Source organism: Trichoderma aggressivum, assembly GCF_033847375.1.
Source record: "Trichoderma aggressivum f. europaeum strain CBS 100526 chromosome Unknown scaffold_010, whole genome shotgun sequence".
In the NCBI taxonomy this organism is placed as follows: domain Eukaryota; kingdom Fungi; phylum Ascomycota; class Sordariomycetes; order Hypocreales; family Hypocreaceae; genus Trichoderma; species Trichoderma aggressivum.
The window spans coordinates 727,629-752,790 of NW_026946376.1; the positions used below are offsets into that span (position 1 = coordinate 727,629).

The window sequence follows — 25,162 nt, forward strand, 5'->3', positions numbered from 1 at the left end:
AAAACGACATTTGGTCCCATTAAAAAGAAAACAAGTTTTATGTGCTCCAGTTTGCATTCCCCAGTTCCCGTTCCATATCTTCCCGTTCAAATGCTTTAACAATGATGATAGATACCAGGCTTTCCGACAGTTGTATATATATATATATATATATGTTTGTTTGTTTGTGTGTGCAAAAAAGCCTTGGTTGGCCTAGAAAAAAAAGACCTCGAAATAACAGCCCAATATACAAGAAAAGTTTATAATAAAATGACGTGGCGGTCTGAAATCGCCCAATGTTGCGTATCTATGTGTATTCGATGTGCGTTCCCTTTTCTTCTCTCGTTTAATCGTCCCTCCTTAGCAGGCGATCTCTCGACGCATCTCTTTGATGCGAAGACCGCACGGCGTTGGGCTGAATGTCGCCGTCGGACGTGACGAGGGCATCGCCCCTCTCCATGTTCTGCGCAAGGAGGCCAGCCGTCTCCTCGGCGCTGTCGTCGTTTTCAAAGTCGCTGGCGCTGGTGCTCATGCCGGCGTCGACGTCGGTGACGCGGACGTGGACGTGGACCTGGGCCTCCTCGCGCATCTTGCTAATCTTGACGTAGTTGTAGGCGACGATGGCCAGCATGGTGGTGATGAGGCCGACGAAGTTGATGAGGGTGAGCTTATCCTTGAACACGACGGAGGCGGCCGAGATGGTGACGACCTCCTTGAAGATGCCGGCGATGGAGAGGGTGACGACGGATGTACGCTGCAGCAAGGCGAACTCGGATGCCGTCATTAAAAAGGCGATGCAGCCCGGGAACAAGAGAAACAGGGGCGTCATGAAGGTGCCCCATTCGGCGCTGAGGGTCTTTAAGCCTTCCCAGAGGGGAACGAAGCCCTCAACGGGGATTGCAATGGAGAACAGAGTGATGAACATGACTGGCGTAAGGAAGAAGATGCTGGAAAAGGGGTTTGACGTTGCCGGGTTGCGGAGAAGCAGGATCTGGGTGAGGCCCCAGCGGAAGCCGGAGAAAAAGGCAGCTGAGATGACGAGACCGAAGCCACCGAGGTTGAACTCGACCTCACCAAACACCATGAGGATGACGCCCATTGTCATCGTTGCAATGATGGCGACGAGGCGCCAGGTGGGCTTTTCGAGGCCAAAGGCGAAGGCGAATAGGAGGACGAATGCGAGAGAGGAGGACTTGCACATGGCTTGACGAGCTGTCAGTTGGGTGGAATGGTTGCTAGAATGGTTGATCAAAACTCACTATAAAATGTCAAGCTGATAAACTTGAGCGAAGTGTTTCCCAAGCCAATGTCGAGGCCGGTGGCAGCACCGCAAGGCCCAACCCTTGTGAGGTAAAACATCTTGGACATGGTCGAGCTCGTCTCTGTCTCGTGGCGGGACCTGCCCATGTCGGACGTGTGGGATTTCTGTGGTCGTAATGAGGGAACGAAGAGGAGGACGAGGGCTGAGAGGATGAATTGCACCACCATGTGCATTGACGTGGTGAAGAGGGGGAACGCAAAGTTGAGGCGATCCTCGTCAAACATCCACTTGTTATACTGCAAAGCCAATTCTGTCAGAGGAAACCGTCACGGCAAAGCCAAGAAGAAGGCGCAATCAACTCACCAGTGAAATGGATAGTGAAAACAAGTACCACAGCAGAATCAACACGACATTGACCATGAGCTTCTTAACGACGTCCTTGTCTGCTTCCTGGCGCTCTTCCGCCGACAACGTCTTGTCCCGCGCGATGCGCTGCCCCAGCTGTGTGATTCTCCGGCGCTTCTTCTGCCTCCGGGCACGCTCCTTGTTGCTCAGTCCCGTCTCCTCGTCGCTGTGTAGATCCTCGTCGCTGAAGCTGGGCCTCTCGCGGCCTTCGTCGTCGTTTCCGGAATTGGTCGACGTGCTGCTGCTCCCGCCGGCTTCCTCCAACAAGTCTGAGCGGTCGGGCAAACCCGCCGAAAGGTGTTTTCTGCCACCGGCGCCGGCAGCCGCTGGCCTCGCGGGTGCGGCCTGGGGAGCGTTGAGGGCGCTGCTCTTCCGCCTCCTGTGTCCCAGAATGGGCTCCATCTCGATCTCGGTGGTGTCGCCGGCGACTTGTGCAGAGGCGGCTGCCGCAGGGGCATAGGACGAGGACAAGGACGAGGACTGGGCGAACGCGCTGGTGGATGCGCCCTGTCGTCCAAAGTCGGGGGATGTGACGACGGAGGGGGACAAGTCGGGGAAGGGCTCGGTGAGGGCGGCGTCGGCGTCAATGGCGATGGAGGAGGAGCGGCGTCGATGAGGGTGAGGGTGAGGGTCGGGGTGAGAATGAGGGTGAGAGGAGGACATGATTTAGTCACAGCACAGGGTGGTGGTGGTAGTTGGAGTGCTGTACTCGTAGTAGTATAATAATAATGAAGGGGGCATCCAGGACGGGGTTTGTCTGCCCATGCCCATGTCCGGGATCTGGTTGGCTGCCCGGGCTGCTTGTTCTAGCTAGACCTGGGCCTGGTCATCGACTCTCTCTCCGCTTCTGCGATGCAGCTAGAATGAAAATTGGGCCAGCTGCTGGCGGATGACCAGATGGAGGAACGGATTTGCGGGAGGAGGAGGAGAAGAGCAGAGAGAGCAGAGAGAGAGAGGTGCGTATCCGTACCCGCCAATCGAGGAACGGATGGAAGTCAATGCTAACAGAATCGAATCAATGCATGCATTGTGGTGGCCCAAGTACAGGTACAGGTACAAGTGCAAGTGCAAGTGCAAGTGCAATTGCAAGTGCAAGTACCCGCAATGCAAGGGGGGTGGAGTGTCAGGTGTTAGCCTCAGGGTCACCAGAGCGCCTCTCGGGAAGCCATGGAGCGGCAGGGGGTTGCTTAAGGCCCTGGAAAAAGAATAAGGTACCTAGGAACCTTGGAGCCCAATTGAGGCCCTGTAGGGGAGCGAGAAGATGGGCGCTGGTTGTGAAAAAAAGTATGGACGGGTACATTGAGGCAGCATTGAGAGTGATGTACAGTACAAGTTGAAGCCATTCCTGATGGATAAAGGCAGTGAGCGAGCTTTCCTTTAGCATCGCATCGCACCGCACCGCATCTCTTTTCAGGCGAGAGAATTGAAACGGATGGACCCCAAAACAATGCAATATTCCGCCCGCCAAGCTCGACGGCTGGATTATTGCTGCCGCTGCTATTCACTCTTAGGCAGGAGCTAAAATACAAAGTATCGCCACCTAAGCTGAGCAGACCTTCAAGCTGCTCAGGTTGTCAAGATCCATCCAATTCCATTACATAGTACAGGTATTCATAACGAATCAATGGCCATCCATAGGTAGGTACTGTATTGGTCTCGAATTGCTTGGCGGCATCTCCCTATCAACCCGCCAAGTGCTTTTCCATGCCTGAACCGAGTACGAAATCCCTGACAAGAAGCACCCTCTACCTGTCTGTAGACTTTTACTCAATCCCGCCCATCCATCGGACTGTCGCGTGCCCGGCAGTTACAAAGTCACTGTACATACACCGTGGACTCTCCAATCAATGATGTGATGCTTAAATGGGCCGTGTGGATGCGGCAGCCAACCGGCCGGTTGTTTAGCGCAAAGGGAAGAAGCAGAGCACGCGCTGTCCCGGACACCCGCCTAATTCTCTGTGTAATGAAAGACGTCGATGTTGGCATGGAAGTCGGCACTTTTTTTTTGTCTTACATTTGGATCTTCATAACACAGGTACTAGTACTAGAGGTACCTAGTCTATGAAGTAACCTTGAGATACGGCATACGAGTGAAAGATGTAGTACCAGAATGTCGCTCACGCAGCCGGGAGAGAAGAGACTCCCTCTTCAACACCATCTCATCCCGTCTCATCTCCTCTCACCTCCCTGCAGCACGAATAAGTCCTGAGCAGCCGCAACAAGCATCGCCAAACTCGGTAGCGCTGTTTCGGTCTGATTGAGCTGCCTGATCTCCTGAATTGAGCACTAACTGTACATACTCCGTACCCCTGTCTATTTTAGTATTTTAGTTGGCCCGGCCCCCGCTCCACGAGGCACAGACAGTGTGGGAGGCCGTTGGGATACGTGTGCGCAACTCTCAGCGAGATATTATACGCACATGTGTGTGGGAGCTTACATGCGCACACAGGAGTTGCAGCACCGCCAACGGGTCACCCAGCACAGATAAACACCGGCCCATGGCAGCAACCACCAGGAGAGGTGAGATTCTTGTTATAAACACTATTATGTGTCGCTCGATATTCTCCAGGATATCCCGAGAAGCAGAGGAGATATGCTCATGATTGCTTGCTTCACCTGAGAAAGACGAGCAACAAACCTCTTTTATCCGGAGTCGGCCACACAGCTTGGATGATGCACGACTAATCCATCCATTTAACCCCGCCGTAGGTAATCCATGGTGGCTCCGAATTTCTGCAGTGCAACACGTGTTCGGGACAATTCAAAGATGCTCTCTCCTCATGGTTGGTGTATGTGTTGCCATGTGTGCTGGCGCCCATCCGTTTGCAGCATATCAAGAGATCCATGCTTGTATCCGATTCTCATGACTTTATTATGTAATCTTGCAGATCACATGCTCTGCTCTGCTTTGCCTTCTCTCCCCCAGCTGACATCATCAACCGGTACGTACCAGTCGGTACCTGCGCTCGCCGGTATTGAGCCCGGGATCCACCCGCAGCAGAGTCGCACCTCGGTCTATCGATGCATTCGAGTGTACATCAAAGAAGCAGCTTCTTATAAGTAATAAGATGTAACTGTATAATTCAATGTCCACTTGATATGAACCAATCACCCACATATTCTCGTCTATTATTGTTTCTCCGGCATATCATCCAAACACCTGCCTATATATTCAAAGGAAACAGCAAGAGTACCCTCTCACAAGTACATCCATCAATCCGCCACCCCCGGTTTCGCCGAGGCTATTGTCAGCCGGGGCCCCTCCAACTGGCTTTTGCCTCGCCTACTAATACGTGACAACGCCATATGAGCTTCATCTCATACATCAAGCATAGCTACACTCATCTCACTCACTCACTCACTCGCTCACTCACATCATCCTCATACCTTGGACAAACAAACAGAAAATACACTCATCAGTTCAAACATAACCATGGAAGACGCTTCCTGCAGCGGCTCGACGCCCTTCAAGCGTCTCGTCGACCACCAGTCCCGCGATTCTAGCCACCACCAAGACAGACATGTGAGCCGAGGGGCTTTCGGCCAGAATGTAAGCACCCATTCCCTCTTTCACCCATCACCAAGTACACCATCGTCATGTAACTCTTCGCTAACGTATTCGACAAAAAGTCCTTCCGCTCTTCACCGCTGCATCCCGCCCAGGCCCAGCAAGATGGCTTCGGCGCATTCATGGGCAGCGCGTCTGCCCTGCCCGGCTTCGAAAGCGATCCCGCCACCAGATTGACGCCCTCGCTGCCCTTTGCACAGGTTGCGCCGGCAGTAGCTAATTTCAGCTTTGCCAGTCCCGCGCCGATGCCGATGCAGACGCAGACGCAGATGCAGGCATCAAGCGCGGGCAGCTGGGCAACCGACTTTAACCGCTTCACGGCACAGCAGCAACGAGCGCCCTCTGCAAGTCACATGGCGGCACCAGCTCGCCAGATGAGCCATTCGCCTGCCCAGTCCAGTTACCAGTCCAGCTACCAGCCTTCCTTTGCGCAGCCAAACTTTGCCGCTGCGTTTGGCTCCTCGTCCATGTTTAGCCCCCCTGTTGCTGCCGCTGCGAGGGAGCCGGATTTCGACCAGGAAATGTCGCGCTGGATGTCGACGCACGGAGGCGGCAACATGACCGAGGTGGACGCCGCCATGGAGCAAATGGCCCGCGAGCTGGAGGAAAACGAGGCCATCGCCGCCGCAGTTGAAGCTTCAAAGCAGACACATCTCGAAGAACCCGAAATCGGCAACCTCTCGCTAGATGCAAAGGAACCCGAGCCAGAGTTCGCACCCGTCATGGAGCAGGAGCCGCAGCTGGAGCCAGAGCCGGAAAAGGAACAACTGGACACCCAGCTCCCCAAGTCAGCCGTCGCCGAGGCCGCCGAGAAGCTCCTCGACTGCGTCAAGCACGAGAGCGGCGAGAAGTGGCAAAACTCCATCTTCTTGTCCCTGATGCGCGACTTTCGCGACGGCAGGAAGGACATTGTCGGTGATGAGATTCGGTCGACGACGGGGGAGACGACGCCTGCTGCTGCGGTCCAGCCCGTGGCGACTTGACTTGCTTCGCCTGCGGGGGAGTCTGAAAGATTGTTTAGGTCGTGTGTTGGATATTTGAGCCAGACTACTTTTTAAACTTGGTGAATTTTTTGGATTTTTTCTATTTTTTTTTGGCGGATTTGGGAGCAGGGCGTTTATGGGATAGATAGCAAATGGTGACATTTAGAGATTCATCTAATTGGTGTATTAGATTGTATTTGTCACGGCATGTGTCTTTTGCATTGGATGTCATGTTTGGTGCCCATGGGAAAGATGTTGCTTGAATAGGGAGGGGTGAGCGTGTACAATAAGAAAACAAGGTGACGGTAGTTTATGAAATACATCATCAGTAAACATCAAAGGACGCAAGCATCATCACAGTAGAAACGTTCAAATGCCACATATACAAAGTCCTTTTTTTTTTTTTTTTCATTTGTCGTATATTTCGCAGCAGCAAAGCCCATCAGCAAGCTACTTGCATCCACCTCATGATTTTACTCCTCAACAGAAATCATACTTTAGCTCAAACGCAAGAGGGCAAAAAAAAAAAAATTATTGCTCCAGGAAATAGAAAAACAAAAGGAGGGAAGGGAATAAAGAGTATACAGTCTATATACATGCAAAAAGGGCAAATCAGCCACATAAAAAAAAACCTGCGCGCTGGGATTCCAACATGCCGCTACGCGTGAAGATGATTAAAAAAAAGAAAAAAGTAAGAAGAAAAACACATAAAAATGTCCCCTCCAATAAACCCCCCTCTTGCCTCCTCAACGCCGTAGAACGATAAATGACATGAGTTATAAGGAAAAAGAAAAGAAAAGAAAAGAAAAGAAAAAACAACGCCCAAAAATGCAGAAGAGCCCATCCTCCGTTTTTGTGAGAAAGAAAAGGCCACATCTGCCTAAAAGTCAAAAACGCCGGCACATGATATAAACACCTCCCCCCTTGAGCCTGTAGACACACAGGCAATGATACCAGATATATATATATATAGAGAGAGAGAGAGAGAAAGTGAGAAAGAAAGAAAACGTCAAAGAGCTAACCAGCGTCTATGAGGGATTCGTGATGGGAGAAGACCACAGCAGGCACCCACAGGGCGTCAGGTTATACACCTGTTTGGCGATCCAAGGGTCGCTCCAGCTCCTCCGAACCGGGCGTTCATCGCGCTTCCGTCGGTACCCCTTCTGCTGGTCATCGTCGCCGCCAAAGGTTTCGTCGAGCTCAATCACAATGGGCTTCCCGAAGCTGTCGGTCAAGTTCTTCATGCTGCGCCCATCGTTGTAAATCACAACCTGGCGGCAAAAAGGCTTGGGAGTCAACGCAGCCACCCGGTTTTCCGTGAATTTGACCGTTTTCGGATAAGGGTGAAAGCCGTCTGTAGGGTACGGGTTGGAGACGGGAGCTACCGTCGATGTTGGGTGAGGCGAAGAGCTGGCGTTTTGAGTGGGATAGATGAAAACCTCGAGCTTCGTGTCCGGCCACGTGCATATCCAGGGCTTGTCGCCGTTCTTGGCTCCGACACTTGCGCCCCTGCTCTGCATCACGTCGTGGTTGACGAGTGGCCGGCCCAGGTTGTCCCAGCGCTTGGCTTTTATAGAGAATTCTTCCTCTTGAACGACGACGGTCTTGTCATATGTCACCTGGAGCCACCACGCCGGGCCACGGCGAGGTTCCATGGTGTCATTGACAAGTTGCATGGCCGCGCCATAGATGTGTGGAGGCTGTGTTCCCCAGAGAAACTGCGAATCCAGGGGGTTGATGGCCTTGAGAGTGAGGTTGTAGCATGACGTGTCTTCTGCGTCGGCAGATACATCGACATTCATTTGGTAATAGCTATAAGGCAAGTTGCAGCTCCAAGCGGAAAGCTGACTGTGGTCGGCGAGACAAGTGTTGGGCGCTGCGCTGGGGAAAACGGGCGGCAGCGCATAGTTGCCAGGCGGCAGACGAGGCAGGCCGATTGGGACGCTGCGTAAAGGAATAACATCAGGCGCCGGCGTTGGAGTCGGGTAAGTGTCATCGGATGGGCCGCCACTGGACAAGTTAATGATACTGAGACAGTGAAAGAAGGGGGGTGAACCGGAAGAAAAGACATACCTAGGTCGCGATTTGTGATGTGAGAGAACGGTTCCAATAACGGCGCCCAATATGACGCCCATGAGAACAACGCCGATCAAAAGCAGGCAAATGGCCCAGTACGGCACAATGCCCCAAAGCTTCTTCTTTCCCCTGCGTTGCCACTTGTTCATCGTGGCCTTTTCTGCGGAGCTCTGGGCGGCCGTGTTGATGTCGTGCCGGCTGTGAGTGGATGGTCTGGATTGTGAGGGCTGAAGGTCCTCTTCGGTAGAGGAAAACTCGGGGTTCCGCGCTGCCCTCCCGGCCCCGGCGACGGTCCCAGCCGGAGTCGAAGTCCCAGTTCCAGTCATGGTTTCTTCCGGTATCGCAACCGCGGGCGTCTTGGAGGCAAAAGCTTGATCGGGATATCTCGTGTAGGGGGGTAGCTCTTCGGTATGCCCCAGCGGCCCGACCAAAGCGCCTGCTTCTTCTCCATCCGGCCCAATTTGTCTTTGGTATCCATCGCCAGCTGCCGCGAAGCCGAGGGGGATCTGGTGAGGAGTCTCATCGCCCGTAGTGGCAATGTTTTGCGGGTAAAGAGCATATGGGTGCGCGGGGCCGCGATGTCCATCGTATGAACGACGGTTCGCAGGTTGGTCAGTCGATGCCGTGGCATTGCTCAGTGTCCTTTGCAGATACATCTGGTACGGATGCGAAGCGCTGGTGGGACCTCGATAAGGGCTCTGAGGCCGCAACTGAGGCATCCCTGCGGACGATGCTAATGACGGACCGGTCTGGGCAGAGTTCGAGCCATCGTTGTGAAGCGTAAGAGAATCGTGAGGTCGCGGAGGTTTGTATGCGCTCGATGGGCGGGCAGGGGCGGATGGTGGGGGTTTGGAGGTGGCAGAACTCGACTGTTGCTGGTTGGACGGGTTGAGAGACAGCAACCGAGCCTGCGAGGAATCGGGCGAGGCGACCTCGGGGTTGTTTGGGGTCGACGATGAGGAGGAAGTGTCGGTTGGCGTTAGATCTGTTGGTCGGAAGCCGTCCGACACGGTGGCCACAGCCAGTTCGTATGAATCATGGCCCTCGCTATCCTCTGACTGCCTCCGCGACCGTTCCCGGAGCGACTTGCCGGAAATCTCTGCGGACTTCCTGTTGAAGGGATCCATGGCGACAGCGGCGAGATTGGCGTCTGGCGATGGGCGCTGGAGCGACTGCCAGAGCAGGAGGAGGCCAGGAGGAGCTCAAGATGAAGCGGCCCTGAGAGGCCGCAGACGGCACCTGTCGGCGTCCTCCCCGGAATCGACCGCGTGGGAATTTAACTCGGCGGGCCGGGGATCGAAGAGATGGAAGACCAAGACACGACGAGACGGCGACCGGAATGCAAAGGCGAGGGCAGACTGTTGGTGTTGGTGTTAGTGTCGGGGGGCGTGTCGAGCGAGGATGCGGCGTCGAGACTTTTGCGAGCGGCATCAACGACGGCTGACGAGGGCGACGGCGGCAATACACGGCGAATGCTCAATTGGCATCAAGCCAGATGTGCGAGTGGAAAGCAGGGAAGCCGGATCGCGAGACGGATTCCAAATGGCTGACTGAGGTCAGTTCAGGTCAGGCCAGTGGAGGCCGGGGCCAGCAGAAGCAGAAGCAGAAGCACAGCAGAGGCACAGCAGAAGCGCAGCACAGAAGCACAGAAGCAGAGCGGGCTGGAATCAAGTCCCGGATGCACTGCGCCCACTGAGCTGTAGCGCTCATGCAGCGCTAGCAGCAGAATCCGGGCGCCAAAAAAAAAAAAAAAAACTTGCACGATGAACCAGACGGCAATTCGGTGACACCTTAGGTTTCGGATCTAGCACGGACTGGGCTAGCCTGGACTAGCGGGGCCGGAAAAAGAGGAACTTGCGGCGTGTCATTGGTCGGCCGTGTTTTAGTGGTCAGCGGCGGATCAAGGCCGGGATACGGAGCGTTAGCGTGATTGGCCCCTGAAGCTGAAGCCGAGAAGATTGAAAGAAGAAGCACGAGCGCTGGGTTTGCTTCAACCTAATGTTTAATTTCTTTGTCATGATGGGATGCTGGAAACTGGTCCATTGATGCAAACAGATTTCAAACATCCCGCGGCGGATGGTTACAGATACAAAATGATCACGTAAAGGAGACATAAAACACGAGGCTTTCAAACTTTGATTCTCCCACAAAAAGCACACCAGAATCTACGGAGTACATGTACGTACCTTATACGAAGGAGTCCGTCAAACTCTGTGCCATGCCAGGGGAGCCTATCGGCAACGCCTCTCTCGGGTGCTCATGTTCGGACTTAACAAGGAAAAGAAAGGAAAAAGCTGGAGGCGAAACGGCATGGGACTGGAGACTGCAGACTGCCGTGAGCCGGCCCAGGCCATTGGACATGCTCAGTCATCCATCAGAGCGGCGATCATCATCTGCCCTTCTTTTGATAACATCCCCAAGGGGCGAAGCGGCAGAGCATAGACATACACAGGTACTAGTAGACACGGGCAAAGATAGTACTCGTATGTACGGACCTTGCCCTGACAGGCAGGCATGGTCTTGTGACCGCAAATCCATCCATCTCACCACAAGCCTCTTCTTATCTTCCTTCAAATGGGTAGGTATTACAGGCACCTTGCGGGATACACAGCCAGTGCAGCCAACTCCACACCTCCCGAGGAAGGACTCCGATGATGGGCTAAGGGCTGTCAGCTAACCTTATTGCGAACAGCGCTGACAAAGGGCCGGTGGGAGCACTGGAGGTCTTTTCTCCCCTGTTATTTTCTTTGTCTTTCATCTTGCCGAGAGCAAATTGGTAGTTGGTGTTACCTTGCTGGGAGTGAGCTTGAGGTTGGACGGAGCGGGAGTCTCGGTATAAGCCGGAACAGGTGCGGCCACGGTCACATAAATACACGCGAGGGATGGGGTCAGTTACGCAAAACAAGGCTGCCATTAAGCTACTAATTGGCTAGGGAGCGGCTATCAAGCATACCACGTCCCAAGTTAACAAGGTGAACGGCATTTACAAGAGCGTGTCTCCATGTAGTGTTGGAGGAAGATGTAGGTACCTACTAACCTACTAAGAGCGATATAGGAGAAAGACCTAATACCTAGCGAGAGCATCACAAGCTGAGAGACCCAAGTCCATCAACTTCGTATTTACGAGCAAGATGGTGATTGATGCGCTGCGGGTGATTTATCAGCTCCATCTACCTGCCTATCTATGGAATACGCCATGTCCATCAAATGCAACATCAGGTACTTACGCCTGACATTGACGAACAGAGGACAAAACTCGGCATCTGATCGACTTCTCTCTCGTGTCCAAGTGTAACCCTGATATCGCATGTTGGTTTGCAAGATGCACGCTTATCTAGGCACCTCCATACTCTCGCTCTTCCACACATCTCTCTCCCTTGCGTTAGATGCTTATAAGTTGGGCAATAAGTTGCATATTTTATCGGCGTGGTTATATGTATGTAACCCGGAGATGGCAGTTAGGCAGGACAAGGCCAGGCCTCGGCTTTGAGCATCTCCATCGTGTTAGAGTGCGCATGTACCATCTTCCTCTTTACAGTAGATTCCTAGACAGTGTTGAAGATGTCGCATTATGTAGGGACATCTGTTATAGAGAGGCTGTTGACGATGATACATGTACACAGAGAGGGAGCTCTGCTTCACCAATTGGGAAAAGGACCTCTCATTTTTGGGAGTGAGATTCAATGCTCCGACTGCATCTTCTTCTTCTTCTTCTTCTTCTTCTTCTTATTTCGAATTCTGGGCTGGTTATATATCTTTTATTCGAAAATCCCCATTTATGAATGCAGAAAGAAAGCCTTTTTGATCGTATGACAAGGCTGATGTTGGGTGCCATGGATGCCCTGCGGGAGGCCTTCACCAGCTTTCCCCCTCTCCCCTGTGCACGAAGCAATCACTTGCAAATCCCTTCCCAACGATTACTTAGGCACAAATGCAGCAAACAACAATTCATTTTCTTCTGGTTGGCCGATGAGCTACACTCCATGTGCTGAGCAGATGCGGGAGGCCGTCGCAGATTGTATGCGGCATCAAGTCACTGGCCTTGTAGGCCTCCCCTAGCTGCGCATATGTACATTAAGGTAGGCAACAGGCTGCCAACTGCCGCACTTCTTCCTCCTCCAGATATCCTCCAACTTGGCCTTTTTTCTCTCCTCTTCCATCTTCTTCTCCCTTTCCACCATTTCGTTTTCCCGCCCTCGGTCACTTACTCTTCAGTGTTTTCTCCTCCCAGCCTCGACTTGTCTGTACATGCACCTTCTCCCCTCCTGCAACTCCAAGATAACCGAAGCATCACCACTCTTGATTCGCCAGCCGTGAGGCTCTTAATCCTCCCAAAGCAAAAAAATGCGAGGGGGTCGGTTAGTGCTTGCTGACGACGCGAATATGTTGTTTCTTGTGCTGATGTCCTCTGACCCTCCAGGTTTCACTATCCCACCCCTCCCAGCACCCCAACTGAAGGCTCCCTCAAACCATGCTTTCACTTCTTGCGAAACAATAGCTGCAAGTTTGGGGCTCGGTGCAAATTCTCCCATGAGGTGAGTGAGGGCGCACAGGCGGGCCAGCCAGCAGATTGGAGGCGCCCAAGTACCGCCTCGCGTCCCTCTACCAGCAGGAGTTATCGCCCACCAGAGGGGAAACTGTTGAAATGGAAGGGCTTGCTCCGGTCTGGTGAGGGAACTGCCCGACCATCACACACTATAGTCGGCCAGTTCTTTAGCCTGGCTGTCGAACTCATGGATGGCGATGTCGGCGGCGCTCAGGAGACAATCAGGCTCGTCGTCACCGAGGCTGGCCTGTCCTTTATCAAGGATGTCATCGACCGGCATATTCCCATAGACAACATCTCTACCGCGGGCGTTCGCCTCTGGGAGACGGAGATTAAGCCACTCTTTCAGCTTGTGACTCATCCTCGCGTTGTTGATTCTGCTGTCCTGGAGCAAGAAGTGGCATCCATATTCAACTACCTCGTTGGAGTGGGAGGAGTGAGAATGAACAAGCTCTTCAACTATGTCAGCGCATTATTTCAAAAATGGCCATCCTCCACCACGCGGGAGTCTCTCATGGAGGCAGTCGAGTTGTCTCTCTCGGTGTTGGCCAAGATGTTGGACTGCAACACCACCAATATCATCAACGAAGCTTTCTCAACATACGCCAGCAGCTTGGCTAGTCTCTTGGATAAACCAGCAGAACCAGAAGAGATGCTTCCTCGTCTTCAAGCCAAAAGGTACCTTGATTACATTGGTCAGCGTGTTCAAGTTGGGAGTCAGCTGGCAAGCCTAGAGCCGCGAGTTCAAGCTACCCTGACCCAAGAAACTTTCATTCTGACAAGAGATCTTCCTGGCCGCCTATCCCCTGGAGGACCTAGGCACAACAACGACCATGCAAGCATAGTCAACATCAAAATTTTGCCCACCTACGAAGAGATCATGTCACCAAGAGAGGAATATCTACCGGTAAACGACTCCTCTCAGTGGCACATCCCAGGTATCCGTGGGCGTTTGGACAGGGAATTTCGCCTAATACGAGAAGATACTGTCGGGCAGCTCCGAGATGCGATTCGTGAGGCCTTTGGACGCATACGTGGTACCACCGGCGGTCTCGGTTACCAGACCAACTCCAATAACTTGCGTACATACACATACGACTCTGCCACTCTCGTCGACATGCAATTCGACGCAAACGCCGGTCTAGACTTGGTTGTTCAATGTGATCAGCCTTCTTCCGTTCTGACATTAAGCCCAGGGCAGAGAAGGGATTGGTGGGAGAGATCGAAACGCCTCCAGGCCGGTGCACTAGTGTGTATCATGGACAAAACCGACTCCGTCATGTTCTGCACCGTGTCTGAGTCCACCATGAGGAACAAAGATGACAAAAAGCACCGCTTCGGGAAGAAATCATCAGAAGATGATGAGCCCCCGGAAAAGGCTGAACCATTGACTCTGTCGGATCATGACTTGTACTTGCACGTCAACTTGCAGCTTGTAGAGGCAACTCAAGACGATGTCACGCGCGTTCTTCATTGGTCCAAGAGCACGGGGCCATCGCGCCATCGATATCTTGTCGAGTTTCCCGGCATCCTTCTGGCGTCGTTCAAGCATACGCTTGATGCCCTTAAGCAAATGTGTCAGCAACCAAAGATGCCTTTCGTTGACCTCTTGGCGCCAGACAACGTTACTGTTACAGAGGCTAATCTGCAGCCACCTTTATACGCGAGGAAGGCCGGCTTCACATTCGACATCAGATGTATTACGCATGACAAGTCTGAGTTTCTCGTTTCTCCTCAGCAGCGCCCAAGCCCAAAACTCGTTGAATCTCAAACGGCTCTAGACCTTACGCAGTCCACTGCCCTCCTTAATACCCTATCACGAGAACTGTCACTCATTCAAGGCCCTCCTGGTACAGGCAAGAGCTATAGCGGAGAAAAGATTATCAAGGTCTTGCTAGCAAACAAGGAAAAGACTAGTATTGGGCCAATATTATGTGTCTGTTATACGAATCACGCTTTAGATCAGCTTCTCGAGCATCTCCTTGATGATGGAATTGACAAAGTCATTCGCATCGGATCCCGATCAAAGTCAGAGAGACTACAAGCCCTCAACCTGCGAATGGTAGCCCAAAACAGCGACCGGACGCGATCGGAAAAGTCCTCTCTTTGGGAAATACAACAGAGTCTGGGGGGTATTGAGGACAGCATGAGAGAGTCGCTCCGCCGACTGGCAGCATCGGATTCACCACAAGCTATCAAGGCGTTTCTGGCACAAGAATTTCCTAGGCACCACGGGACGCTGTTTGGTGAAAGCGAAGACGGATGGGAACAGGTTACCAGAGAACCTCGTGAGGTCTTGCGGCGCTGGCTCGCAGGCGGCTCGCGCGACAGCTCCCAGTGCCGAGGCGTTGAGGTTCTTAAAGAAATCAGACTTTCTATTATGAATAATGCCGAGCGCCAGGTTCTTCATAGATACTGGCTCAATAGCATCGTTGCCCCACTCATTCACACAATCACGATACTTCAGGAAGAGCACTCCGAGTTGATAGAACGGCGAAATCGGGTGCGCAGCGATGTGGATCTGCGCTGCCTCAACCAGGCCAACATCATTGGAGTTACAACAACAGGGCTGGCCAAAAACCTGGCTCTCCTCCGCAAACTACGATGCAAGGTCATGCTCTGCGAAGAAGCTGGAGAGGTGCTGGAGGCGCACATTTTGACCGCTCTGCTGCCCTCGATCGAGCACGCCATTTTGATTGGCGACCATCTCCAGCTCCGTCCGCAGATTCAAAACTATGAACTCCAGAGCACAAACCCTCGAGGCAAACAGTACTCTCTAGATACGTCTTTGTTTGAGAGATTGGTTGAGCCGCCGCACCTGATGGACCTACGCCTTCCCTTTAGCACATTGGACACCCAGAGGAGGATGCATCCGTCCATATCTGAGCTTGTACGATCAACCTTATACCCGTCCTTGCAGGATGCCGAGAACGTGATGATTTATCCAAAGGTTGCTGGTATGAGAGAGCGTCTTTTTTGGCTTCACCATGATCACTTAGAAGCCGGCGCGGCTAGTCACGACCCCCTGAATACCTCCCACTCGAACGATTTCGAAGCTGAGATGACCGTGTCTCTCATCTCTCATCTCGTTAAACAAGGAGAGTACTCCCCAGACGACATTGCAGTTATTACGCCATATCTGGGCCAGCTACATAAGCTACGGCGCCGAATGGAATCCATGTTTGAGATTTGCCTCAACGACCGTGACCTTGCAGAACTGGAAGAATTCGAAAGCAAAGGCCAGGCAGCTCCGTCCACTTTAAAGGCAAACCGGTCTAGCAAAACAACTCTTCTCAAGAGCGTCAGGGCTGCAACTGTTGACAACTTTCAGGGCGAGGAAGCAAAGGTCATCATCATCTCTCTTGTGCGGAGTAATTTGCAAAAGAAGTGTGGATTTCTCAGCACTTCCAACCGCATCAATGTTTTATTGTCGCGTGCAAAACATGGCATGTACATTATTGGAAACTCCGACACTTACTATAATGTTCCCATGTGGCAAGAAGTCATTGACATGCTCACCAAGGGCGGCCGCTTGGGCACAAGTTTGGAGCTTCAGTGCGACCGACATCCCGACACCCCGATCCGCGTCTCCCAGCCAGACCATTTCATGCTGTTTTCTCCTGAAAGCGGTTGCAACCTACCCTGCGATAAGAGACTTCACTGTGGTCATTCTTGCACTGGGAGGTGTCATTCGGATATTCTGCATAATGTTGTCTTTTGTCAAGAACCTTGCCCTCGGCCTCAAAAAGGTTGCGATCATGCCTGTCCTCGACGATGTGGTGACGCATGTCCGCTCAGGTGCTCTGTTCAGATAAACAATATCGACCTTGTACTCCCATGTGGCCACAGGCTTTCTGCGGCAAAGTGCTGGGAGACTCAAAACCCTGCCTCTGTTCGCTGCAGGGTCCTCGTTAAACGGAAAGTTCCAGGGTGCAATCACGATGTCGAGGTTCAATGCCACGAAGACGTGACCTCTGCCGGTTATCTGTGCACTGCCTCCTGCGGGCACAACCGTGAGTGCGGCCATGCGTGCAAGAGTTCTTGTTTTAAGTGTAACGACCGGGAGGACGGTATGATCAAGAGGCAAAACCACGGCATCTGTAAGCAGAGATGCGGTCGAAGTTATACGACATGCCGACACAGCTGCTCTGAGACTTGTCATGGCGATGCTGGGTGTCCGCCTTGCAAGGAACCATGTGAAGTACGCTGTGGACATTCAAAGTGCAACAAGGCATGCCACGAGCCGTGTGCGCCTTGTGCGGCAAACACATGCCACTCGAGCTGCCCTCATACGAAGTGTACGATGCCATGTGCTGCGCCATGCGACTGGGTTCCATGCTCTAAGCGGTGCGAGAAAGTGCTGGAATGTGGCCATCAGTGTAAGTCTCGTCGTGAGAAATCGTTTGCTAACGGTTCAAAGCTAATGATTGTGTAGGTCCTTCGCTCTGTGGAGAAGTATGTCCTGATCAAACATTCTGCCAGCAGTGTGCGAGTGAGGCTGTCAAGTCTGCATGCGTCGATTTCCTTGAGATGAGAGAATACCACGAGATTGACTTGGATGAAGAGCCATGTATTTTCCCAGATTGCGGGCATTTCCTCACTACTTCGTCTATGGATGGCCAGATGGGAATGGGGGCATACTACGACCTGAATGAAGATGGCCATCCAGTACGACTCGGCAAGACTTCTGAACCTTTCTCGCTGGACGAATCGGGCATTCCGGTATGTGCAACTTGTCGGGGTTCTCTCCGAAATATTGCTAGATATGGCCGCATTGTGAGACGAGCCATACTAGACGAGTCAACGAAGAAGTTTATAGCTTGGGCGCATTCACAATACCTCTCCTTGGCGACTCGGCTGCTCGAAGAACAGGAAATCTTGGCGCAAGCGAGCCCTGGAAAGGTATTTCAGGCCAATACAGCGGCGAGGGGTGTTCAGCTAATCAGCTCCGCCCCGAGACTGAAGCAACTTCGGGATTTGCAAAAGGTTGTGGGAAAAGGACGATATGACTCTGTGATCAAACTCTGGAGGCAGATTAAAACACACGCCAACGGCGTCAGGGGAGAAGAGCAGCCGTTCAAGCGAGTGGCAGACTTTGTGCAATTTGCCAATCGCCAAAACATGGCGAATCGAGAGTTTCGATATGATGAATCCGTCATACAGGTCAAGGGGTCGCTTCTTGCAGACGCACTGCTGCTTAAATGCGATATCATCATCTTGTTCGACTTTCAGCGCTGGGCCAAAGGCGGGGGCCTGACCCAAGTAGATGCGGAAGTCAAGTTGGATTTGTCGATTCATTGGACCGATTGCGCCAATCTCATTGTGCAATCTCGCTCACTCAAGTATGTTAGAGAAGAGGTCCAGGGGCACATTTTTGCCGCGCAGCTCTGTGGACTGTGTCTATCGCTTGACGGGTGTACTATGTGGCCTGTTGGTGGAGATCTCATGATGGAGCAAAACGAGGACAATCTGAAAGAAGAGGCCTTGAGTCATATCCAGCAAGCTCGCACCCTATTGGAAGAGTATCCGTCCACGGCCATGTTCAAAGATGAGATTGATAGTGTTGAGGAGATGATTGGCAACGGCATCTACCGTCCAGTCACGGCGGAGGAACTACGAGCTGTGTATAACGCAATGTCGAATGAGCTTCGGGGCACTGGGCACTGGTATCTCTGTGAGAACAACCATCCGTTTACGATTGGGGAATGCGGAATGCCCATGCAAGAGGCCAGATGCCCTGAGTGCGGCGCCAGGATTGGGGGCCGGAACCACCAAGCTGTAGAGGGGACGAGGCAAGCGGTGGATATTGAGAATCTTGCGATGGGCATGAATGGGTTGAACATGTAGAGGGAAATGTCGATGTGGGATGGAATTGTGTTTGCTTTTCGTTGTTGCTCATGTTGTCTCAAATTGACACACTGACTTTTGTACTTGATGTCTACATAGTTTGGCAGTCGATAGTGTAGACACACATTTCCTTATGCAAGTAAATGCTGCCTAGTTTTGTCATCTGAAAGTTCATAATCTCGCCTCACAAAGCATGTCGTCGCAATCAGTGGCTGTTAGGCAACCTTTGTGATGAGTTGAGCATTCTTATAAGCTGCTAGCATGAGATTCCGAGGATAAGCGGCTCAGTGAATTGCGTGCCCTTTTATATAGTGAAAGATGTTAATGGCTCTTCAACTATCCCACGTCCTCTTATGCGAGTGCCATTCCGCAGAAGATGTGAGATGGCTTTACGGAACTTGATCTATGACCGATGAGGTGGGACGCTTGAGTGATATAGTAAAGGGCACTAGTATAGGGGAAAATGCAATGTAGGAGCGCATATTGAAGAATTACAAAGGTAGGTGACTCGAGCGTGTTTGTACTAGACCCAATATCATCTATATCAGCATGTTTAGTTGTTGGGATGTCGAATAACCAACGTGAAACATGCTGTGAACAATCTGTTTGGAAACCTCCATGACAAACTGAGCAGTCTTGTAACCTCAGATCAAGATTCTGAGGATTAAAAAACAAGGGTGACTCCGACGGATCTTGCTAAGAGATTATTATTCCCGCGGGTATGACGGCTTCTAATCAACGAGAATAGCAAAGACTTACACCGGACTTTTTGCTCGTTCAAACGCCTGATTACTCAACACGTTTCCACCAGTTTTGCAGCAATTGGTGAGAAAGTCGTTGAGAAGTGGCTTTTTGCCGCTAACCGTTACCAGCGTGCTTACCAATTGGGGGGATGGATTGGGTAACTAACTGTCATTTTGCTTGGTTTGTCTGTGAGGAGAAGTTCGGGTATAAACATGAGTGCTTTTGTCCAGATCCCCAGAGTATAGGATGTTGTGGCAGGTTTGGATACGTTTGCGTATAGTAGACACATCAATACTTTGGCTGTATTGAAACAAACAGACATGGCGGGCCACTTGTTAATGACACTTCCTTTCCCCAAGCCGGAACCTCTTCTGAAGGCCTTTCAGGGAGCGTTTCCGGACTTGAAGGTTACGTTTTTGCGGCATGAAGTTAAGCCTGCTGAGGCGTTTGTCAAGCAGGACATGTACATCCCACCAGGTGCGTGACAAGATTCACATTGTGAGTTATGGACTGTGTTCTCACTAACAACGCTGTCACTTATAGAAATCTTGCGTGAGGCAACGCACTTGATGACTTTTGGCGTTGTTCCTGATCCTGCTGATGCTCCTAACCTGCGCTATATCCATTTCAGCGTCGCTGGAACTGATCACGTTGCTCATAAGGCGGTGTTTAAAGATCCAAATATTACTATTACGACTTCGACGGGCGGGCCTAGCATTGCTCTCGCAGAATGGGTCATGGGATCTATCCTTGGATTGACTCGCCAGCTGTTTCAGTTTAAAGACTTGCAGAATAAGAGGACTTGGGGGAGTTCGGCGCCGCCGCCGTTTACGTTGGATGGGAAGAAGATGGGCATTGTCGGATATGGATCCATTGGCCGACAAGGTGACTATTGACCTTTAATTTGTGTAGAGAGTCCAGTTTACTAACAGTGTTGATGTTAAGTGGCGCGTCTGGCACAGGCCTTTAGCATGGACGTTGTTGTCTACAACTCTCGCCCGCGACTTACAGCTGAAGATCGCAAAGACCGAAACTGGTACCAAGCTGGCTCCGGTGATCCAGACGGCACGATTCCCAGCGCTTACTTCCACGGCCAGTCCCGAGAGGATCTTCACAAGTTCCTCTCCCAAAACTTGGACATTTTGGTTCTCGCCCTTCCGTTGACGCCAGCTACGAAACACTTGATTGGCGAAGAGGAGCTTTCTATCCTGAATGCTAATAGCCCTGCTCTCTTGGTCAACATTGCACGTGGCCCGGTGATTTATCAAGAGGCCTTGATCGCATCGCTGAAGAAGGGAGCGGCTGGTGGTGGCCTTTTGGGTGCGGCTCTGGATGTTACGGATCCGGAGCCTTTGCCTACGGAGAATGAGTTGTGGGGGTTGCCGAATGTTTTTATTACGCCGCATATTAGCTCCGTTACGACGCAGACGGTTATGCGGGCGTATAGGATTCTGCAGGATAATCTTGTTCGACAGTTGAAGGGGGGAGAGTTGTTTAATGTTATTAAGAAGGGGAGTGCGTGACAGGGACGTGGATTGCCTTTGGGGAAGTTCTGAGTGTGGAAGGGGGATATATATATCGGTACGTTGAAATGAAGTTTTTATGTTGATTATTGATATAATTACTGTGAAATTGATGTGCCAGCGTCTTGTTTATCGAGGATTATAGTTTGTTGAAGACTCCGCAGAAAAACCGTTCCAATACTGTTGTTTGTTGAGCTTTCTAATGACTTGCTTACAAAATGTCTTATTCACCTTCCACGGCACAAGACAAAAGATACCTCGGTTGAATTTACAATCGGATTTATAATTGACGCTTTACATGATATCGTCTGATAATTACTAGATCCATTGTCCCTCATAATGGAGTTCAAGTGAAAGTTGGTCCGTCGCAGCTAGCAACAAACGATTTCTTCATTGGGAAAGATTTGCCTATTTAGAGTGGTTTTGCCAAATCAGGCAATCAGCCTCTTGTCGCTCAAAATGTCAGCATCGTGTAAAAGAACAGTAACTGTGAAGAACAAGAGAAACTCTTGCGTGTGGGATTTTGTATAAGACAAGTCGCTTCTGCCATGATTAGTTTACAATGGTCAGAAGACGCAACTACGAGTTCAACTACATCTTCACAACCTCATCAAATCAACTCTTACCAACCTTAAAGACAGCTCTATCACAATCTTGTTCAACATGACTCAGTCTTCCTGTCTCTGTGGCGCAAACGTCATCACCTACGAAGGCACCCAAGAACTAAAGTTCAAATGCCACTGCGCCAACGAAGGCAAGCTCACCGGAGCATCCCCCTTCTCGCTCAACTTCATCACCTCGACAGACTCGCTAAAAGTCGTCAAGGGCGAGCTCAAGACGTGGGGTTTCGTTGTCGACAGCGGCAACTTTATGACGAACCATTGTTGTGGAGAATGCGGGAGCTTGTTGTACAGGACGTCGAGCGGGTTCCCGGGCAAGATGGCGGTCAAGATTGGGTGCGTGGACGATGAGGAGATTCTCAAGACGTTTGTGCCCGAGGTGGAAATCTTTACGAGGAACAGGCCTAGTTGGGTGCCGGCTGTGGAGGGCGCGGCGCAGAACTGGACGGATTTTGGAACGGGAGAGGGTCCGGCTGTTGCTGTAGAGGCCAACTAAGAGGGAAATCTTTGAATATATTGGGGGTAAAAGTGTTTGTATGTAGTTGTGGAGAGAAGAGGACTGCACTGGGGTATATAGATGGCAGTTGAGTTGTGGTTTAGTTCCACTTGTTTCCTTATTGGCATGGTACCATTCGGCGACCATTTCAACCAATGCCGTTTCCAAGTGTTGTTCTATATCCATGTTAACTGTCCGAATCCGGTATTATGAGCTGACTTCTATACCTACCGCTGCGAGGCTGACGTTGAAGTTGTCCAGGGTCATGATGACAGCGGAGAAACTCCGATCTCAACTGCCGGCTCTCCGGCTGCATCGTGTGATCTCAGGAGACGTGCCGGGCCTAGAGAAGTTACCTTGCAAGTTGCACTGTAGTTGTTGTCGTCTCCATGGGGCTAATGTGGGTGAAAAGGGGTTGACGAAATGACTTGTCTGAGGAGTTGCAACTCTTGAGAGAATGGGCGCATCAGACAGCCCGCAAAATCTGACACTGCCAGGAGCATTTCATGGATGATATAAGCGGGAAACCAGTTATTGATAATGAATATTGGAAAGACTTGTATTCGGTTAGAGGTTGATTAGCTCATTATTCCAGTTTAGTTTGTAGCATCTGGTGTTGCGACAATGCCGGCTCGATGTGGAACCGTAAGGACAGGCATCGGGGACCTGGATCAATTCAAACGGTAAGCTTATCCATGAGATGATTCTTCTGATTGGTTTGTTGGCGAAACTCCGCAATATAAGCAACATTGACAACAACAACAACATGGATACTCTCTCTCAATACCAATTGGGCGGATCTCGGTGGTAGCTGAGACAACTTCGGATGCTCGGTAGATGTAGATGTTCAACAGTTACCGAATATTGGTCTTTCGGTTACGCACGCGTTGTTTGTCTACTCGTACTTGTTGTACAAGACATCCTCACGCCCGTAGTTGTTTCAGCCTGAAGCAAATCAGCAATTATTATACATCGAAAAAGAAACCATCTCAAAATGCCGAGACCCAAACAGCAAACGCCGGGCCGTCAGGCAATAATGTGGAGGCCAACACCAGGCCAAGCAACGGCAATCGCCAGATCGCGAAAAGACAAGACATATTACCGAGTCGCCGAGTGAAATTGCGACGTTGCAACGATACAGGGTTCAAAGCAAATCCGAGCAAGGGTCGGCTTATCCCGTATTATGGCGCTACTCGATAGTTTTTGCCATGGTGCTAGCATTTTTGCATTTTGTCTTTTTTGCCTTTTGGGTCGGTGAAACAAAGACCCCTGAGGGTAAAGTTTGCGTTGTTGTGTAAGTTTTATGGCTGCCTTACTTTTATCCTGGGATCGATCGACACTCCGCTCAAGTAATGTTTATTTAAAAAGCTTTTGCTTTTCCATCTTTCTGAAAATTCGTCACTCAAGTTGCTAAAACTCAGTCTCATTCTTTTTCATCAGGCTCAACTTGACTCAAGATGCGTACCTCTACTCTTGCGGCCGCAGCCATTGCCGTCACTGGCGCAATGGCGAAACCCCGTTTCCTCATGTATTTCGACCAGTAAGTATCGATTCCTTGATAGTATTGTGATTGTTCTCGTATTAACGAATTTTCAGATGGGACACGCAAAACTTGCCCGATCGCTCCGTGACTGCGGGTGTCACCCACGTCACGACAGCTTTTGCCGGAACGACCTTGTTCACTGATGGCGAGCAATATGAGCCATTCATGCCACTGGACCAGATCCGTGCTCTCTTTGACGAAGGCACCAAGATTTGCATGGCTATTGGTGGATGGGGAGACACGGCTGGCTTCAGTGTTGGTGCCAAGACGCAGCAGACGCGCCAAACATATGCTCAGAATGTCGCTGCTACAGTCAAGAGACTGGGCTACGACTGTATTGGTGAGTAGATGTAACCTAGATATATCTCGCATGGTCACTGACGGTTCAACAGATATTGACTGGGAGTTCCCCGGTGGCAACGGCCAGGACTACATCCAGACTCCCAACTCGGAAAAGGCCTGGGAGATCGATGCTTTCCCGCTCTTCCTCCAGGAGATTAAGAGCGCCATTGGAGCAGATATTGAGTTGTCCATTGCTGCTCCAGGTCGAGTTGAGGACATGATTGGCTACACGCCCGAGAACGTGGCCAAGATTAACAGCATTGTCGACTTTGTCAACGTGAGTAACTCTGTCTCTGCCGTTGGTAGTTGTAGCTTTGAATCAAGCTGACAATAACATCCAGGTCATGACCTACGACCTCATGATGCGTCGTATGAACACAACCACCCACCACTCCGGCGTTGCCAACTCCCTCGCCTCCGTCACCACTTACATCGAACGTGGCCTCTCCCCCAGCAAGATCAACCTCGGCTTCGCCTTCTACGCAAAGTACTTCACCACTGCTCCCGGCGTCAACTGCACGACTCCCGTCGGCTGCCCGACCGCCGTGCTCGAGGACGCCCAAGGCAACGACACCGGCCTCTCTGGCGCAATCACCTTTGAAGTATCGACTTATGCCGGCGCTCTCGAGCACGCCGTCGCCAACGGCATCGCGGACGAGGAGCTGGGCGGACAGTGGTGGTGGGATTCCGACAAGGAAATCTTCTGGACGTGGGACACGGCCGAGTTTGCCGCTCGCAAGTTCAAGGACATTGTCGTTCCTAAGGGACTCGGTGGTGTTTTCGCGTGGGCGTTGGCGCAGGATAGCCATGATTGGAGTCGGTTCGAGGCGATGCAGGCTGGAGTCAAGGCTATGCAGCCCGCGTTGGATATCGAGGTGGGCGTCAGGGCCTAGTGGCATGGATTTCTGTCAGCGGGATGCAGTAGACTATACACTTGGTTAATAGTAATGATCGGAGAGCATAGTTGACAGCTTTCGACAACTGTTTCGTCTTCTTTCCCCTCTGAATAGGCTCATATGGTAATGAGTTGGCCTATCTGCTCGCCTAGGATGCGGTGGATACGCCGAGACAAGGGATTCTTCACCTCATGCCACGAGCCAAGACTTGATCCTTGGCAGAGAGGGGCGTCGGTTGCAGAGACATGATAAAATCGAGCAAGATTGTCAGTAGGATGAATGACTCTTTGTCTGCTTAAGCATCTCACTGCATGGATAGTAGAATACATCAAC

The 25,162-nt window shown here is 51.5% G+C and overlaps 6 protein-coding genes across 6 annotated transcripts; 4 read left to right on the forward strand and 2 right to left on the reverse strand.

Moving 5' to 3' along the window:
- Window positions 1–325: 325 nt before the first annotated feature.
- Window positions 326–2,308, reverse strand: Triagg1_3604 (uncharacterized protein; the record flags this gene model as incomplete). The annotated part of the gene is made up of 3 exons (XM_062897915.1): window positions 326–1,182; window positions 1,239–1,536; window positions 1,604–2,308. The coding sequence occupies 3 exons, from the start codon at window positions 2,306–2,308 to the stop codon at window positions 326–328; spliced, it is 1,860 nt and encodes a 619-aa protein (XP_062757593.1).
- A 2,770-nt stretch (window positions 2,309–5,078) lies between these two features.
- On the forward strand, window positions 5,079–6,196 carry Triagg1_3605 (uncharacterized protein; the record flags this gene model as incomplete). The annotated part of the gene is made up of 2 exons (XM_062897916.1): window positions 5,079–5,195; window positions 5,276–6,196. The coding sequence occupies 2 exons, from the start codon at window positions 5,079–5,081 to the stop codon at window positions 6,194–6,196; spliced, it is 1,038 nt and encodes a 345-aa protein (XP_062757594.1).
- Window positions 6,197–7,224: 1,028 nt separating this feature from the next.
- On the reverse strand, window positions 7,225–9,399 carry Triagg1_3606 (uncharacterized protein; the record flags this gene model as incomplete). The annotated part of the gene is made up of 2 exons (XM_062897917.1): window positions 7,225–8,206; window positions 8,270–9,399. The coding sequence occupies 2 exons, from the start codon at window positions 9,397–9,399 to the stop codon at window positions 7,225–7,227; spliced, it is 2,112 nt and encodes a 703-aa protein (XP_062757595.1).
- A 3,217-nt stretch (window positions 9,400–12,616) lies between these two features.
- Window positions 12,617–18,665, forward strand: Triagg1_3607 (uncharacterized protein; the record flags this gene model as incomplete). Its single annotated transcript, XM_062897918.1, has 8 exons — window positions 12,617–12,630; window positions 12,693–16,430; window positions 16,471–16,623; window positions 16,722–16,918; window positions 16,962–17,197; window positions 17,254–17,273; window positions 17,312–17,540; window positions 17,691–18,665. The coding sequence occupies 8 exons, from the start codon at window positions 12,617–12,619 to the stop codon at window positions 18,663–18,665; spliced, it is 5,562 nt and encodes a 1,853-aa protein (XP_062757596.1).
- A 1,064-nt stretch (window positions 18,666–19,729) lies between these two features.
- Window positions 19,730–22,048, forward strand: Triagg1_3608 (uncharacterized protein; the record flags this gene model as incomplete). Its single annotated transcript, XM_062897919.1, has 4 exons — window positions 19,730–19,886; window positions 19,953–20,294; window positions 20,355–20,924; window positions 21,489–22,048. 4 exons carry the CDS (start codon window positions 19,730–19,732, stop codon window positions 22,046–22,048), a joined length of 1,629 nt encoding a protein of 542 aa, XP_062757597.1.
- A 1,457-nt stretch (window positions 22,049–23,505) lies between these two features.
- On the forward strand, window positions 23,506–24,826 carry Triagg1_3609 (CAZyme family GH18; the record flags this gene model as incomplete). Its single annotated transcript, XM_062897921.1, has 4 exons — window positions 23,506–23,588; window positions 23,645–23,931; window positions 23,984–24,210; window positions 24,275–24,826. The coding sequence occupies 4 exons, from the start codon at window positions 23,506–23,508 to the stop codon at window positions 24,824–24,826; spliced, it is 1,149 nt and encodes a 382-aa protein (XP_062757598.1).
- Between the last annotated feature and the right edge of the window lie 336 nt (window positions 24,827–25,162).